Below are 12,693 nucleotides of genomic sequence, written 5' to 3'. Positions count from 1 at the left end.
GTATGGTACATGTAAGTCATCAACAAAATTATTGCGTACGCACTCATTTAGCTGACGAATTTATTTAAAAGGCACGTGTGTGCTTCATGGCAAAAGTGGGTGAGATGGCTGCGTAGGATCTCGATAAGAAACGCAAATGAATGCGTTACAGAGAGAGAAACTACAAACACACACTGAGGAGAGAATGTTTTGCCGCCCTGCCAGTATTTTAGAAGAAAATGTGAATTTTACACAGGTGAACTGTGCATCAGTGGCGTATCAAATTTCATGAGTCCGACTCTTGATTGTTTTGAATGAAACTGGACTGCTCAAAGCGAATACAGTAGAAAATGAACACACGTATAAGCTACACACACACACACACACACACACACACACACACACACATAACTGTTTCAAAAATGAATCACTAATCTGACTTCCGAGTAGACGGAGGTGGACCAACATGACGACTAAAATGTAAGTTCACCTGATAAACTGGCAGCTCAGCCCAACGGGGCCAGAACTGCATCATGGAGGTTTCAGAAGAGGCAGCTGCACACCACACCGCTCTCAGAATGAGACACACAGAAAACCAGAGAGAAAATGGAAGTAATCTGCGCTCAAAGCGGGAAATTTTCTCAGTAGACATAAGCACACGGTACAAAGTGAAACTGACACTAGCATGGCATGACTCACACAGACACAGTCAAACAACTAAAACCAGTGTCGCTCATGTCTAGACATGAGACATTTTGCCTTCCCGACTGCAGTAACACCAGGGCAGTGTTGAAAGTTCACACAGTGGCAGTCACAGTACAGTCTTGGAAGCACACACAACCAGAGGTGGAAAGAGTAGGCCTACTGAAAAATTGTAATTTAGTAAAAGTATCTTTACTTTGCCTAATATCTACTCAGAGTAAAAGTAAAATTACCCATCTGAAAATTTACTTGAGTAAAAGTACAAAATTACTTTATTTAAAATGTAATTTGACTACAAGTTGCTTAGTTACTTTCAGTTATTTAATGCAAAAAAGGATGTCATGAATCAAATTCAGCACAAGTTGTTTTAATCGATTTCAAAGTGTATTTAAGTGCACATCCACACTTGCAAAAGATCAGCTGGGCTCAGGAACATGAACGTACACACCATGTCAAAACCAAGAGAGTCGTAGACCCAAGTGCCGAAAAAACGCAAAGAGCAAAATGTGTGTGTGTGTAACCCAATAATAAAATATAGGGTATGATCCTGTAAGGAAATTAATCTACAGGGTCTGGGATATTGGAGTGAATAAATAAAATTTGTAGTTGATATAATTTAAATTATATTTGGGGCAGCTTAGAGACAACTCTAGCTCGCACTCAACTTAAGCACACAAATACACAGACGAATTAAAATTTTCAAATGATGTCTATTAAAAATATATATATACTATGTTCATGAATAACAACAATATATGTATACCATATATTCATACACACACACATTATATATATATATATATATATATATATATATATATATATATTATATATATATATATATATATATATATATATATATATATATATATACACAACAAACAAACAAAACAAAAAAAAATGTCTTGTCTCCGGACTAACGCCGGATCCGTACGGAACAGTCTTACGTTGACGGTGTTAGATGGAGCTAAAAAAATTGCAGTACTGGTGTCCAGCAAGTATATCCCTTGATCCGGAAGACGGAGCCGTTCCAGAATTTGGTCGCTCTCAATAGTCCACTGATAAAGAAAAATGTGGTAATTCAGACACAATATGTGGGTGTATATGTGATATAACCAGCAAATATAATATTTGCGCTGGATGCGAGTTCTTACGAGCAGCCCCAGACGTTTCACCTCTCACGGCGCTAAAGCAGCACACTCACGTGACCTAGAGGGGGTACTGCATTACAACTCTAGACCCACAAATACAGGTAAGCGGCAATTAGTCGAGAAACATGCCTGAAATGCCAAACTAAAAGATTTTTTTTTTAATGAAACAAATAGCAACAAGAAATAATTAATTAAATACACCACTTTGTGGGTGGGTTACATGTGCGTCAACACACACACATAAGCAGCAAAACCAATCACACGAGATGCGGAATAAACTCAACGCGTAGAAAATAAACTCGACCGCAAAACACACGGGAGAAAATGCAACAGAAAAGACACGAACTTAGGTCGCCAGGGGAAGTAACTTGCAACAGGCAGAACGCCGCAACGAAACAAAAACCCTTCCTAAAATAAATGAAGAACGGATAGGAAGAGATGAAGCAGGGGAAAAACTTGAGGTAGGCTAGTAAGCAGTGCAGGAGATAGTTACTCGAATAAGTAGTAGAAAAGCAAGAGAGATAAGAGAGAGTATAAGGTGGCGAGACACCTAAACACAAGAAATGCAACCAGAGATCACAGAGAAAGGGCTGAGGACGTGAAGGCGAGCCAAAACGATCCGTTTCACTAAGCTTCCTTAAGAAGCCATAGAGACAGCTAAAATGGATCACTGCTGATTGCGCCTGGAGAGGCTAGGGCTGTGTTTGAAATAGTCTACTACATACTATTGGCGTACTGATCGAGCCCCAAATCAGTAGGCTATGCCGTATGTGACCAAAATGAAAATTTCTAGTATGCGAAACATACCCGGATGACCTACTACTTCCGCAAAATATTCCAGTACGCGAACAGAGCTATCTTCGTGGTGTACTGCATCCCATCATGCAACGCTACGTTCACGTGACCCCGTAGTATGCTTTGCTTTTGTCGCATATTGGAAACTGTACTGCATACTACTACGAGGACCAGTATGCAGTATCCAGTATATACTGAGTCCAGTATGCAGTATCCAGTATGTAGTAGTCTATTTCGAACAGAGCCTGAGACTGACTTGGGTGCTTCTAGTGCACTGTTGCCAACTCCTCAGTAAGGAAAGTCGCTATTGGTTGTCCTAAAAGTCGCTAGAAGTCGCTAAATTACGTCATCGCCTAATTTGCATAATACATATATTTTGATGCTGGGACGTTGGGAGAGAAGAAAGTGAGTAAAAAAACACCCTAAATATGTTAGAACTACAAATGAACAATATCTGTTGCCTTTGAAATAGGCAGTCACTTCTCTAAAGAACTACATGACTTTAATGATTTGTATAAATCATTTTTACATAAATTAGTTTTTTTGCTGTGTTGTTAAATGTTAGTATAAGAGTAGCAGTTAGCAGGAATGAATGAGGTGAAGAATGACTGAGACTGTGTGAGTTAAATGCAGTGATTTATTTTCATGTCTCACTGAAGACTAAAGCATTTATATTTACATCCCACTCTGTAAATACGGGGCGGGGCGTCAGCGGCAGCTTTGGGCATGCGCAGTTCATTTGCAGTGTGGACGTGGAGCGGTGAGGGTCTGCTCTGAGTGAGAGATTGTTGTGGGGCGGGGCTCACGGCAGCACCCGCCCCAGAGGGCAGCAACTGAACAGCGTGTGTGTGTTCAGAGTCTCCAAAAGTCTCCAATAACACCACAAAAAAAATCGCTAGATTTGTCACTAGTCGCTTTTTACTACAAAAAGTCTCTAGAGGGTCTGAAAAGTCGCTAAGTTGGCAACACTGTTCTAGTGTTGTTAGGAGGAGCGGCAACCGAGTCAGCTCTGACAACACAATTGACTTTCAGTTCCGGGACACAGAAGTTTAAATTTCTGCCCACATTAAATTTTTCACAATCAATATTTTTTTACTCAGTAACTGAGGGGGTTCAAATGTAACAAAGTAAAACTAGTTAGGTAAAAAATTACTTGAGTAAAAGTAAAAATTACATATTTCAAAAACTACTCAGAAAATTACAAATTACTTATAAAAAGTACTCAATTACAGTAATGTGAGTAAATGTAATTCGTTACTTTCCACCCCTGCACACAACACCACAAACGGGAGCCTCGTCGGCGATGTGAGGACCACGGCAGAGCGGGAGGAGAGAGTCCAGCAACTCCAGGAACGAGGAGACAACCACGAAAGGACTTTCCAGTGTAGCGGTCGCCTAGCAACAGCAGCGCTAGACGCTCCTATGTCCTCATAACGAAGGCAATAAGCCCCCCCCATCTTCGCTTGTCCTTAATACTGACCTCATTTTTTGACAGCATAGTGATTAACCTCAGCATCATGAAATGGGGCCTTTCTGTCTGTTCATGAACATCTAAAAAGGAAAGGAGGGACTTTAAACAAAAAGAATGCAAGCAAGAGATCCTACAGTAATCCTGCTTAAAAAAGGGGGGGGGGGGGGGCTATAGACTATAATTATGTCCATTCTTCAAATACACATTCACATTCTCCCCAACTACAGAAACAAACAAACGAATCGCACACCTGTGTCAACAGATACAGAGCGGTTGCCTCTGTTTTGATCTAAACACCTTAAAGACATGCCAATCTACTACGAACCCAAAACCACCTACAACCAACTTCCCTGAATAAGGAGTGAAAGATCTCTAAAGCTCCAACCATAATGTCACAAAGTGGCAGCAGTAATTAAAAAGGAAGAGAAGGAATGTATAATGCTGGGGTTTGCGTCTAAACCGGCATGAAAAGGGGTCTTGAATTGGTGGAAGTGTCTCAGTCTAGGATACAGTGCCCTCTGCTGGACAAAAATAGAAACATGCTATACTGATGACTTGCAATTGGCAAAAGGTTACTTTGTACAAAGACGCTTTGTAAACGGACCACTATTTTTAGATTGAGGAAAATGACAGACATTACATTCTTATGCATGTTTTAGATAAACAAGGTAGTAACAATTAAATTTTAATTCACTCATTTTTATTAAAAAAATCAACATTTCATTTGTTACATCAGCTTATAGTTGATATTGAATGGCCTGTACATGTCCATTTTATACAATGTTTTTACATGTAAAGTGATCAATGTACAAAAAGTAGAGTTTGTGGAAATTACATGAATTATGACTAACCAAATGTTGGTCACCTCTGAATATATCCTTGCAAAGCACCATGGTATCAAAAGGAAACAATGAATGACGAGAACGTAAAACCTTACATCAAAAACAGGCCCCGCCGTCTGCCTCAACTCCAACCGTTACCTACCTAGGAGCCAAAGTGCTTTTAATGGTTTCCCCATCTGTGGCAGCATGTGTCTACTTACTCTAGCTATCATTTCATTACTTCCATCACAGGCTTTCATGACCCCACCTCCCTTAACCTTTGACCTTGCAGGCCTGAGAAAAGGCCCCTGCTTCCATCCAACACAAGCCTGTAACTGAGGTGAGACGGCAAAGCCTGATCCTGATCACATTTCATACCTTTGGTAGCCCCTCAAAGTTTGACCCCCCCATGACACACTGCTACATACATACATAAAATCTATGATGGCAGCAAATTAAACTTTCATACTTTCAATAACATTTTTTCTATTTTTTCTCTCAGATACACATGCACACACACACACACACACACACACACACACACACACACACACAGTTTTGAGATTAGCGTGTTGACGTACTAGTAACTAAGCAGAGGTACTGTAAAGTGCAGTAAGAATGAGAACATCACCCAACATCAATGCTGGTTTGACTGGGTGGTGGTCATGTGACCATTGACAGGAGAAAACCCTTGCAGCAGTGAGAGACCGTTAAAAAGGGAGGTCCTTGAAAACCAGGGCATGTCTGCACGCTGCTGCAAAATGCCAGGTGTCTCTGATTGTACCACCACACGCGGTCTCGGATTAGGTTCTGGATTAGGTTCCGGATTAGGTCTTGGATTAGGTTCCGGATGTATCACAGTGAAGATGCAGTGGAGACGGGGCACGGGAAAAGGCAGCAGGGTGAGTGAGATTGTACAGAGATTCATCAAAAAAAATAAAGTCAAGATAGTATGCCTGCAGTCCAAGCCCACAGGATCAGAACTGGAACCAGCTGAACTTCTACAGACATGAAGTGGTTTACACAGAAACAGGGAAACATTAGTGCGTCTAACTTGAGAGAATAGCAGAACGATTTTAACGCTGCTACAGTTAGCCAAGACACCCCAACATAATGTATTAATTAGTTCAAAATGTATCCAAATGGAAACAAGGCTACAGTGAACACCTAATCAGCCCAGAGATTGAGCTGACCTGAAAAGTGTTCCGATTGTCTACATACCTGTACCAACAGGCACAGGTCCCAACCTATACCCCCCAATCATAAACCCATGAGCAGTTTGGTAATGGGCACGCTTCTTCGATTTTGGAAAGGGATGTGGGGTGTGTAATGCTAGCCTGGCAGTAAACTGGTGTGTTCCTCGTTTGAGGAAGTGGCGGCGATCTCTGACATAAAGAATCTGCGCTGTTCCGAGCCTTTTGGAACTGCCATTAATCCATGGAGGTCCTCAGCTAACGTGGATTATGAGGGGGAGCAGGTGTATGCTGTGTAGCCTCTCTGGCTGTGTAACGGAGATGAGGAAAGGCTCTGAGCTAGAGCACAAACCACTTCCCAGGAACTCCCCTCCGTCATGTTAATCATACGCTGCAAAGATCTTAATGGCAATAAAGTTGTGTGAGCTATATGTGTATCTGGATCTCCTCCCAGACCATCTCCTCTTCCAGAATGGAACAGAGGCACTGCACTCGTAGTGTTCATAGTCTCTTTGTTCTCCAGGACCATCACTGTCCTCTCAGATCAGCCGCTTTGTAGAAAAATAGGAGGCGTATAGCGAAAGCACACGGCAGCAGTTCACACTACTGCAAGGAAGTAACCATGAAGAGATTTACAATGGTTTTCATTTTTTTATAGCTTATAAATACGGTATCTACACAATATGTGGTACAAAAATATTTGGACGTTTTGTGGGCACTGGTATTCTTTGGGAAAAAGAAAAGATGCAAAATGATAGACTGTAAAACCCGGTCAGGCACAATGGAGAACATTGTCCTTGATTGTGTACTGGACACGACTGTCCCCCCCTGTAAAGCATGACGAGTGCTAATGGCTGGCAGAGGGCTGCAGGGTTAAAGTACCCGGGTGCATAACACACATGCATGCACACACACACACACACACACACACACACGCACACACACGCACACACACGCACACACACGCACACACACGCACACACACACACGCGCACGCACACGCACACAAACTCACGCACACAAACTCACGCACACAAACTCACGCACACAAACTCACGCACACACACAGTAAGTAAAATTGATTTGGTTGATTGCTCAAGGCCGCAGAAACATGGACCCACAGGTGCGGGGTGCTGTGTCACCCTGCCCCTCCTCGTGTGTGGTCAGAGCTGGGTGGGGGAGGAGGCTACATTGGAGCACGCTCGGAGCCACACGAACCAAGATGGAGACGCCGCTCCGTGGGATCTGTGGCGAAACCTGGATTTCTCTGTGAAACTGGAAACCGCTCCGCTTCAGCAGCGCTGTCTGCAGCCGGCGCTCTGGCCGTCTGCCCCGACCTTCCGTTATTGCTACAGTCCTGATAGCTTTTCAATCCACACGGCTTCTTCCAGTGTTGCGGAGCCGGGCTTACGAAATAAACACAGTGAGGTGGGGAGTAAGAATGAGGTGGAAAACCAGGAGTACCGCTTCCTTCCTCCAGCTCTGAGCAGGTGGACCGTATTCTGGGCGATCAGAAGATCTAGCTCAAGTTCAGCCTCAGACAAAATGGCTGCCCAGCATCTACAGAGCTGCCAGTGTAGTACCAGTGGGAACCACCAGAGGGAGCCAGTCTCCTTCCTCGGCCATCCCGTCCCTGGGCCTTGGAGCAGGATGTAACACCCTTGGATTATTTGGCATTGGAAATGGAACCACCCAGTTCTGTCCCATGTCTCTCAAAAGTCCTTCAGCCTTGTACAGAAGGTAGTTTGATTGTGAACTCCTGGATTAAGGCAACGTATCAATGTTTGTGTGAATTTAATAAAACTTTCTTTTAAAAAATGTACAAATTTCTTTTAATACAAAGCTCTAGGGCATAACCAATAAACGTTGTATAGAAAATATATAAATATGATTTCTTCTTTTTTTTTTCTTTTCTTTTTTTTTTTAAATGTACAAGGATCAACTGTGCACACCAAAGTGTCTATTTTTTCCTTTCTATTATCTCCTGCTCCGTGTAGGACCTCCGAGCCCTTCCGCTGTGAGCATCAGTCGCTCTCTTCACGTTCAAGTCCTTATATGCCCAACTGCTATTTACACCCACAGGAGTGGCGGTGGCGGGGAGGGCGTGGTCTGGCCCTCGAGGGCGGGGCTCACGACGAGTCGGTGCAGGGCGAGGGGGGCGGGGGGTAGAGGTGGTGCGAATAGCTGCGCTCGGTGAAAGGCGAGGGCGGGCAGCTCTCACAGTTCTCTTCGGCCGACAGGTACTGGGAGCGGGGCGTGGGCGGGGGGGGGAAGGGTTCGGAGTCGTAGTTCAGGTCGCTGGTGTAACCCTTGGCCGTGGTGGCGGGCGGGGGAGCGCGGCGGCCCGGCGTGTAGTCGCTGTCGCACACGTCCGTGCTGCACGGCGTGGTGGGAGGGGCGAAGTGGCGATAGCTGTACGGTCTGTAGCTGTGGGGAGGAGCAGATCGACACACAGCGGATGAGCAGAAAAGACAAAAGTGTCACTTTTATCGTGGTTTAGAGGGGCAGCTCCACATAGCCACGGGCCCAGTACCACGTCACGGCCCATTGGGAGGAGGCCTACCTGTACGAGCGGTGGGTGGAGGGACTGTTGGACGAGTAGCCGAACTCCATGGTGTACTGCGAGCGCACGGTGGCGGGTGACGGGGGCGGGTTCAGAATCTGGAGGCGGGGACGAGGGGGCGGAGACAGGGCAGAAAGGAGACAGCATTAAATCATGCGCTGGAGGGGTCCTTCAGAAGACATAAAAGAAGATTCAACACCAGCACCAAACAACAAAACAAAAGCTGGTTTGCTTCACGGCGTGCATTATGAGGGTTGCTCTGGGGGCGTTGGGAGGTCGTTAATCAGCTGGCGTGACGAGACGTCTACGCCGTGGCCTCCAGACGGCATTAAAGTGCTCGTGCCATGCGGCTTGTGGTGGTGTCGGGGCACGACAGTGGGCCGGGCAGCTCATGGCGGAGGGGGCGTGGGGCCGGCGGCTGAGCAGCGGTGAGAGTGAGTCAGTGTGTGAGCTCACTGCACTCGCCCGCACGCTGCTGTCACCGGCCAGGAGGTTTACGCATCAATCAAAGGTCCCGAGTTCAAATGAGCAGCAGACGTGCTGAAGGCTTGTGAGCGGAGGCTGAGATGAAGTGTGTGTGTGTGTGTGTGTGTGTGTACCGGAGGGAAGTAAGTGCCCTTGGTGCTGGATGAGCTGCTGGAGGAGGCTCCGGTCACGTGGGCGCGGTCGTATGGTGGGCCGCTGCTCCCGCCCATGATGCTCAACGAACCAATCACGGACTTCCCTCGAGACATGCCTGCAAGACAGGAGGAGGAACGTCACCAACGTTTCGGCCGCGCTCCCGGGGAGAGGCTCAGCGTGCGCGTGTAAGGTTATGCTTTATAACCGTGTGTTCTTGATATATAGGGGGTGTGTGGGGGGCGGCACCTGGCAGAGAGCCGGACAGGGAGCTGGGGTGCGGCACGTAGCCCAGCGGTACGGAGGAGGGCCCGTGCACCACAAAGTCGTTGGTCATGGTCTCACTGTCTTCCTTCATCTGCGGGCACAGCACGCGCTGGCACACAAAGTAGATGGCGCCCACCACGAACAGCGTCATCACCACGCCCACGATGGAGCCGATGGTGTTGGTGCGCTGTGGAGAAGGTTCCTCGGTGGGGACTGCGTGGAGAGAGCCAGGGTGCGTTAGGACACATTCATCATTCATCCAGCACACTCATTCTTATCCAAACAGTAACGCAAGTTTGAATTTGACATGTTCAGCCTCTCCCTCCCCCTCTCCAACTGGTAATATGCTACTTAAAGAAGGAAAAGGAGCTCACAGCATCCGACTTCATCCGAGCTGTCCGTGCAGTCCACGTTGTGATCGCATTTCTTGTGTTTGCCGATGCACCTGCCGTTGGTGCAGGTGAACTGGTCCGGGGGGCACTGAGCTGGGGTGGAGGCAGAGCGTTACAAGCCGAGCTTCTCCGGTCCGGACGTTTGCGCACCCTACACGTGCCACAGACTACGTCAAAAGGCCTTTAGGTGACCCGGGGCAGGTGTGCCCACGGAAGCTGGCGTTACCTTTGCACTTGTTCTCGTCCGAGCGGTCCTGGCAGTTGACCTCGCCGTTGCAGCGCAGCGCCAGGTCCACGCACTGCTTGCTGTCGCACTGGAACTCCTCGTCGGAGCACACGGGGCAGCCGCGCTCGTCGCTCTCGTCGTCGCACTCCGCGTAGCCGTCACAGCGCCACGCCTGCGGGATGCAGTCCACCTCGCCCGACACGCACGAGAACTGCTCGGGCGAGCACGTGGGCGGCTCTGCCGGACGGGGAGGGGGTTAAACGGGTCGGCGGTGCCGAGACACTGGAGTTCAGTAAAGCCCCCTCCCCCTGCTGTGCTGGACTGTGCTGCTGTGAAGTTCTTATCTGAGACTGGTGTGTGTGTGTGTGTGTGTGTGTGTGTACCTCCACAGGAGAGCTCGTCCTGCAGGAGGACCAGGTGGACGGGGCAGGAGCAGCGCGTGGTGCCATCACCCTTCACGATGCAGATGTGCGAGCAGCCGCCGTTGTCCGCTGTGCAAGGGTGCTTACCTGCAGGACACGCGCACAGGGGCATTTACTGGCCGCGCCAGATGGAGATCACCTTTGCCTGCGCCGTTCTCAAAAGCGCAGGTGGCCTGGCGTGGGCGGGGCCTGGCGTGGGCGGGGCTTACCGTACTCCTCCATGTGGAGCTCGTGCACGGCGTGGATATCCGTCAGGGAGGCGATGCGCGCCTGGATCTTGGTGCGGCCCTCCCGCGTCGTCTTGTCGATGCGCTCGATCATCTGCTGCTGCCGGTCGATCCAGTAGAGGTGCTTCCCGAAGACGGTCAGGCCCACCGGCTGCAGGATGTTGGAGTCTTCGATCACGATCCGATTGGCACCTGCAGGTAGGGGCGGAGTTGGCGATCGGTCAGGACCGAGGGAAAGGGAAGAAGGTTGCACACTCGAAGTGGCAAAGGACAAAAACGATTTGGTTTGGACAAGTGAGCCGGGCTCAGCCGAGAGGACAGTGACGTACAGAGCTCTGGCAGTGGAGAGCATTTCGCATTACGCTCTAATGCGTTACAGAACAGGGCAAATCTTCTTTTCGCGTGATGAGACTAATAAGTAAAATGTGCTTGAAGCCGGTCCAGCGGTTCTCCTGCGGCTCCTCACCAGCGCGGAGAGCAAACGCGAGCACGGCCCAACGCAAGCGACTGCAGAAGACCGAACCGCGCCAAACCGCACAGAGCAGGAAGCCCCCGTCAGAGACGAACCCCATCAATGGCGCTTTGAGACCGTTCTACATGATTCGCACGGACCAACGATACCAAGATCATTAAAACCAGCAGCCAGAGTGAGACGCTGACGGTGGCCGAGCTCTGATAAGCCCCTTTAATCCGTCTGCCGATGGGACAGAAATGCTGATGCTGTTTAGGTTTCACGGCTCTGGAACGCAGTCGTCTTCCCGCCAGCGTCCACACGCTGTAGATGCCCCCTCTTCTCCCGCCCCTTCTCCGGTGACCCCGTGGTCGGCAATTTACACCTGGCGACTGGAACGTTGTGGCGAAACAGGCGGATGAGAGGTGGAGGAGGAGGCAAGGGGGTGTGGCTGTGAGAGCCAATGTGAAGCATCGCCTGTGGGACTGAGGTACTTGTAATAACAGGTGTGGGTGCCCGACAGCCAGTGAGATCCACTCGGTCATGAATATTTAAGGCCTATATACAGGTCCTCAGCATGGGGCTGAAATGAACATGGTTGGTAGCTCTGGTGAAGCGCCTGTATAAGCAGACAGGGAGCCCAAGACAACAAACCTCCCTGCAACGCTCTGCAGTTCAGAGCTCACTCTCTTGGAAGCACTTTCTAAAATCTTCTTTTTTATTTTTACTAGCAGTATTGGCACACTGTGCATCTGTGTGTATTCCTTGTGCAACAAAGATGCAAGCTGAGAAAACATGATGACCCCCCCCCAGTCCCGCCCGACTCACTCACCGGACAGGTCGCTGCTCTCGATGCGTCGCAGGTCCATGTCGGCCCAGAAGAGGCGGCCCAGCTGGTTGTCGACGGCGAGGGCGACGGGCTTGCCCAGGCCGCTGAAGAACAGCACCTCGCGCTCGGTGCCATCCAGCGCGGCTCTCTCGATCTTGGGAGAGCGCTCCTGCAGGTTGGTGAAGTACATGTACCTGTTGGGGCGGACCGCAGCGGGGTTAACGCCAAGATCGGACCGTCACATCCTGGCCCGGTGCACCTGCCTAGCCAGGTGCAATGTGGCGTATCGAATGTTTGAGTCGAAACTTTGAACCGTCGAAAGATCGTAAGACAAACATTACATGTTAAAACAAGAATTCCGGTACTCACAAGAGACTTACAATAGTTCTATTTTTAGACCTACATAGAGAACCATTTTAAAGAACGCAACACAACTGTTCCAAGAATCATTCCAGGCAAATCCAGAACTTTCCTGTAAATGTTTCCTCTTTCTGCCCTCTCAGAGTCATAACAGCCATTATTTCAACAGAGAACCACAACACGACCTTAAATATATATTCTATCATCGGGCTAAAATAGTCAGCCC

At 48.4% G+C, this 12,693-nt stretch overlaps 1 protein-coding gene across 1 annotated transcript in view; it reads right to left on the bottom strand.

Annotated features, from left to right (window-relative positions):
* Positions 1 to 5,424: 5,424 nt before the first annotated feature.
* The window catches only part of lrp6 (low density lipoprotein receptor-related protein 6), a 42,556-nt gene continuing 35,287 nt past the window's right edge, over positions 5,425 to 12,693 (bottom strand). Inside the window, exons 15-23 of the mRNA XM_077006379.1 lie at positions 12,111 to 12,301; positions 10,810 to 11,019; positions 10,562 to 10,687; positions 10,179 to 10,415; positions 9,935 to 10,045; positions 9,543 to 9,773; positions 9,275 to 9,411; positions 8,676 to 8,773; positions 5,425 to 8,539 (exon numbers count right to left, since the gene is read on the bottom strand). Coding sequence (XP_076862494.1) covers positions 8,242 to 8,539; positions 8,676 to 8,773; positions 9,275 to 9,411; positions 9,543 to 9,773; positions 9,935 to 10,045; positions 10,179 to 10,415; positions 10,562 to 10,687; positions 10,810 to 11,019; positions 12,111 to 12,301 — 1,639 coding nt within the window. The 3' untranslated portion in view covers positions 5,425 to 8,241. The remainder of the gene's footprint in view (positions 8,540 to 8,675; positions 8,774 to 9,274; positions 9,412 to 9,542; positions 9,774 to 9,934; positions 10,046 to 10,178; positions 10,416 to 10,561; positions 10,688 to 10,809; positions 11,020 to 12,110; positions 12,302 to 12,693) is intronic.

Source organism: Brachyhypopomus gauderio, chromosome 5 (assembly GCF_052324685.1).
Source record: "Brachyhypopomus gauderio isolate BG-103 chromosome 5, BGAUD_0.2, whole genome shotgun sequence".
Classification (NCBI taxonomy): domain Eukaryota; kingdom Metazoa; phylum Chordata; class Actinopteri; order Gymnotiformes; family Hypopomidae; genus Brachyhypopomus; species Brachyhypopomus gauderio.
The sequence above is the reverse complement of the archived record's forward strand: the minus strand, read 5'-3'. Positions and strand labels throughout refer to the sequence as shown.